Below are 4902 nucleotides of genomic sequence, written 5' to 3'. Positions count from 1 at the left end.
GTAATAATAATTTACGTCAGTTTTTTTTTTTACTATTCTCACCACATCAATTGTAACTGGACCGTGATTTTACAAACTTAATTCTTCTGACTTTAAACGACAAAGAACTCGTGTTCAAATCCTTTGCTGAGTTTAAGGACGGAATTTAGATTACAAAAGGGAGACCTCAATAGCCGCGGCACTTGGAATTATTTTAGGCAGGATTATAGTAAATTAATCTATAAGACTTTTTTTTTTTCCTTTTTATTAGATATATTTTTGTGCGTCAGCAATTCCAAGCGCGGGGCACGCGTACACCCGACTCAATTTTGTTACTCATAAGGATCTCTACCAGCCCTACCCTCAAATTGAAATTCCTTTAGACAGGATTAGAGTAAATTAATCTATGAGACCCTGAGCGTGGTCAAATACATCAGTTGAAAGGGTTTGACTTCCTGAGTCCAAAACTGTAATTAGATCTTAAATCGGTCAATAGATGACGGAGCTATGAACTTAAAGTTTGTACTTGAAAAAGAAAAAACAAGTCAGAGCCATTCTATGAGCCGCGGCTAATAAACCCGAAAAAACATTTTGTGGTTTAGAGTTCTTGAGGCATCACATGAAGTAAGCAAAGTTTGCAACACCACTTTTTTCTATCTGCTTTGTTACGCCACTATTCAAAAAGAAAACAAGCTTTGTTACGAAATTATTTTAATACAGAAAACTTTGTTATAATAGTCTAATTATAGAAAACTAGCTTCGAAACCTAGTCTTATAATACAGAAACGACACCGAAACGCCATCTATCTTGTTCCTCAGTGGCACAGCGGTATGTCTGCGGACTTACAACGCTAGAAACCGGGTTTCGATACCCGTGGTGGGCAGAGCACAGATAGCCCTTGTCTAGCTTTGTGCATAATTAAACAAACAAACAAACCATTCATCTAGAACACTAACTTTGTTACATCACTCTTCAAATAAAAAAAAACAGTTGTGTTACGACATTTTCATAGTAGAAAAATAACCTTTTTATGCCATTATCGGAATATAATCATTTATCAAAAGTAGGATTTCAAACCTCAAAGTATTTTCATATGCTTTAAAAGAAAGGAAACGAAATGCAAATATTTCCAGCTGTTTTATAGATTATCTCTGATAATTTAAAACGTCAGCATTAACGTCATTCTTTTTACCCATAATTCTCTTTGGTGGGTTCTGGAACACAATGCCATAAAAAATATGCGAAAATTAATAATTTTTCCAGCTGTACTTTAGGTATATAAAGAGGTTATTTTCCATTAAAACCTTACATCTTCTCTTGGGGAAAATCGAAATTGTTGGAAAGTCACCAGGGTAAGACTCGTCAATTAAATCTTTAGATGATTGGAAAGTGTATTTTGTTATTTAATTTTCATACAACGAAACCTAAACCAATGAAAATGCTGTACAGTCGCCTTTTTGTTTTTGCCAACAAATGGAAAACAACAAACGGGAAGTTGTATTAATTATTTATTTAAATTACATAATTCTAGATTTCTAGAAACATATTTTTGGTTTGAATATATATATATATTAAATTGTATAAATTTATATTTTTGGTAATGTGGTCGAGCACAGTTTGTAACATAATTTTAAAAAACATTAATATTTAGGTGATTAAATTGTGAAAATAGATAAAGTCCTGTGGTCTATCACGGACCGGTATTTAGTGAGTCGTGGCCCGGCATGGCCAGGTGGTTAAGGCACTCGACTCGCAATCTGAGGGTCGCGGGTTCGAATCCCAGTCACACCAAACATGCTCGTCCTTTCAGCCGTGGGGGCGTTATATTGTGACGGTCAATCCCACTATTCGTTGGTAAAAGAGTAGCCCAAGAATTGGCGGTGGGTAGTGATGACTAGCTGCCTTCCCTCTAGTCTTACACTGCTAAATTAGGGACGGCTAGCGCAGATAGCCCTCGTGTAGCTTTGCGCGAAATTCAAAACAAACAAACAAACAATAGTGAGTCGCATTGTTGAGGTGATGTCCAGTGGCCCTCGCGGTTTCATGAACGTTCTAGAAGTGCATGACGTGTTACTAGTATCACGTGACGTCCGCTGTCGTAACAATAAAAATAAAATAATTTTTCGCATTTTGGGGCCTTGCGTGCATTATAAGAGTGACGGCCCAATTCTACCATTCGTTCTGAAAAAGGTTGGCGGTAGGTGGTGTTAACTAGCTGCTTTCCCACTAATCTACTGCCTCAAAATTAGCACATAGCTTTCGAGTGAAATCCAAAAGATACACACAGAAAGTCTGTGTTTTAAGTGAGCCTAACATGGCCTGGTGGTTAAGGCGCTTGAGACAAAATATGAAATTTGCGCGTTCGAATCTCCGTGGGGGCGTTACAATGTGATAGTCAATCCCACTATTCGTTGTTAAAAGAGTAGTTTAAGAGTAGGCGGTGGGTGGTGTTGACTACCTGCCTTCCCTCTAGCCTATCACTGCCAAATTAGGAACGGCTAGCGCAGATAGCCCTCGTGTAGCTTTGCGCAAAATGCTAAACAAACCAAACTGTTTTAAGCAAGCTTATGGTTTGTTTGTAATTGGGTTTCTAGCATTGTAAGTCCGCAGACATACCGCTGTGCCACTAGGGGGCCAAGCTTATGAACTGTTACCATGGTACGTAGTATCCTTAAGTAACGGCTATTCAGCTATAACTTAGTCATATTACAATATAATCTAGATATCATATTTTATTTTGCAATAAAATATAATAAAAATATAAAATATAAAATAATAAATTTTCTTTACTCGTTCAGAAATGTTATATAGCTCTCAGGTAGGTAAGCAATAAGTTTGAAAGCTATAAAGATCAAATTCGGAGCTCGATCTCTGCCGTGGATTTAGGAAAGATAGCGCCTCGTGTTGCTTTTTCTTTCACAACAAATAATTCATTTTTTAATACACATGAAGAAGGACGTTCTGCTCGAGACGTCGTCCTAAACACGAAACAAACACTGTGACATTTCTAGAACTGCAATATGTTAAGTTGTGTGCTTCCTAAGCTTCATTAATTAACCAAATTTACATCATTTTCAACTAATAACTGCAATTTAGAGCAGTGAAAACTTTTATCACATCAACTACATGATGACAGTAAGTAAACTCCTGAATCAGCCCTTGCGTACTTTATATTTTCCCAATTAACTAAGTTTTTAGTGTATATGTATAACATTTACATTAATACTTCTTATTTCTTTATAGATGAAAGCCTGCTTATTTACGATATGTCTCCTACTTTCTGTGGGCTCAATGAACGGTAAGTTAAGGACGTAGAGATGTTTGAAAACACTTAAGTTATTTTTTGATATGACTTTAAAGATCGTGTTTGCGTTTAGCTTTATTAGCCTAACGTTATGTTCGCATTCTTATAACTTGCGTTTTTAATCTAACGTTTCTAGAAATTTGTACTGTTGTTTAGCCAGAAGGAAGTTTAATGTAAGGTAAAGGGCGTGGCCTTAATGTTGTAAGGTTCGTATTGTTGTAGCCTATGTTTTTAATCTATACATTACTAGAAATTTGTATTGTTATTTAGTCCGAAATCAGTTTAACGCAACTTGATAGGTGTGACCTTAATGTTTTTAACTCTACGTCTACTTGCCTTCTGCATCAGTTCACTTCTTGCTTCATCACTAGGTGGAATTAGCTATCTTCCATTACCAGATATAGTTGTTGAACTAGTGTTGGTCAACATGTTGTAAGGCTTCCCATCAATGCTCCGTTGACTCGTGTATCAATTTCTTTAAATAATTAAATCTTAAAAGGGTAAATTGAGTGTCCTCATATTACCAGATGTAGCTTTTGAATCAGTATTGATCAACATGTTGTAAGGCTTACCAACAACAACTCTGTTGACTCGTGACTATTTCTTTAAATAATTAAATATCAATGGGGTTGATGGAAAGTCCTCACCTGAATTCATTTTTTAAGACCAGCTAACTTCTGCTTTCCTATGAATGGTTAGCTCTATATTGTCCCATTTGATCTCCTTGGTTAATTAGATTATTTCTTACAGCACGGTTGTAACACACGTTCTTTCCACAGTGTTAAGTTTCTTTTTTCTGTTATCTTTTGAGAGTAGTTTTTATTTCTAATAAATTTTTGTCTGTAGTTCCTGGCAATATCTTTTTTTAAGTGTCAATTGAAACATCTGTCCGGAGATTTATTTCTTCCATCATGAATAAACAGAAGTGTCTCTTATAGACCACCATTAAGTAATAACTTCAACCACAAGAGTCGCTAAAAATATGCAATAGCAATCAATAATTTTCATTACAAGTAACATGGAAATTAAAAGGAACCCCACGATATTTGGCTAACAGGGCCATTACTCAACCAATCCAAGAGTATAAAACATCCCAATCTCTTTCATCCATAAGGTTTAATTACTATGACTATGGGCTTCATATTACTTTATGTTGTTATGGTCAGGTAATTAGTGGATTTATTTACCAACTATACTTGCATAAGAGGGAGTTGATGTTTCTACAGTACTGTATTTGATCTGATTATCCCATAATTCTAGAATGGTAGTTTTAATTGTTTATTTGCGACTTTAGTTCCATTGAACGTAGTAGAAAGTTTGTTCTTTAGTTAAGTTGATCATATTATTAAGTGTTTGTTAACAAAGTTTTAGATTAGTAAAAAATAAGCAAATATTATAAAGTAGGTGCGAGATAGCTTACTCTTGAAACTTAAATTGATTTACAATGTATCTTGTTTATGCCACCCAAACCAAAAATAAATTGTATTTAGTTTACCAAGTGTCACTGGGAAACTGATGAAAAGTTTTTGGTAATATATTGTTGCGTCAGCGAGTCACATGACCACTGTGACGCCACGTTTCTAGAACTATCCTGTACTTTGGCGAATGCTCTAGTATT

At 35.4% G+C, this 4902-nt stretch overlaps 1 protein-coding gene across 2 annotated transcripts in view; it reads left to right on the top strand.

Moving 5' to 3' along the window:
* The first annotated feature begins 1205 nt into the window (after positions 1-1205).
* The window catches only part of LOC111083059 (granulins-like), an 8602-nt gene continuing 4905 nt past the window's right edge, over positions 1206-4902 (top strand). The window contains exons 1-2 of one of the 2 annotated variants that reach the window (XR_002608771.1): positions 1206-1332; positions 3224-3278. Coding sequence is in view for 1 of the 2 variants with exons in the window: in XM_022379287.1 (XP_022234995.1) it covers positions 3107-3115; positions 3224-3278 (64 nt within the window). In the remaining variant the exon portion in view is untranslated. Of the gene's footprint in view, positions 1333-3018; positions 3116-3223; positions 3279-4902 lie in introns of those variants that run through there. The other variant, XM_022379287.1, reaches the window with a different exon arrangement.

Source organism: Limulus polyphemus, unplaced genomic scaffold (genome assembly GCF_000517525.1).
Source record: "Limulus polyphemus unplaced genomic scaffold, Limulus_polyphemus-2.1.2 Scaffold8051, whole genome shotgun sequence".
Lineage (NCBI taxonomy): Eukaryota > Metazoa > Arthropoda > Merostomata > Xiphosura > Limulidae > Limulus > Limulus polyphemus.
The sequence above is the reverse complement of the archived record's forward strand: the minus strand, read 5'-3'. Positions and strand labels throughout refer to the sequence as shown.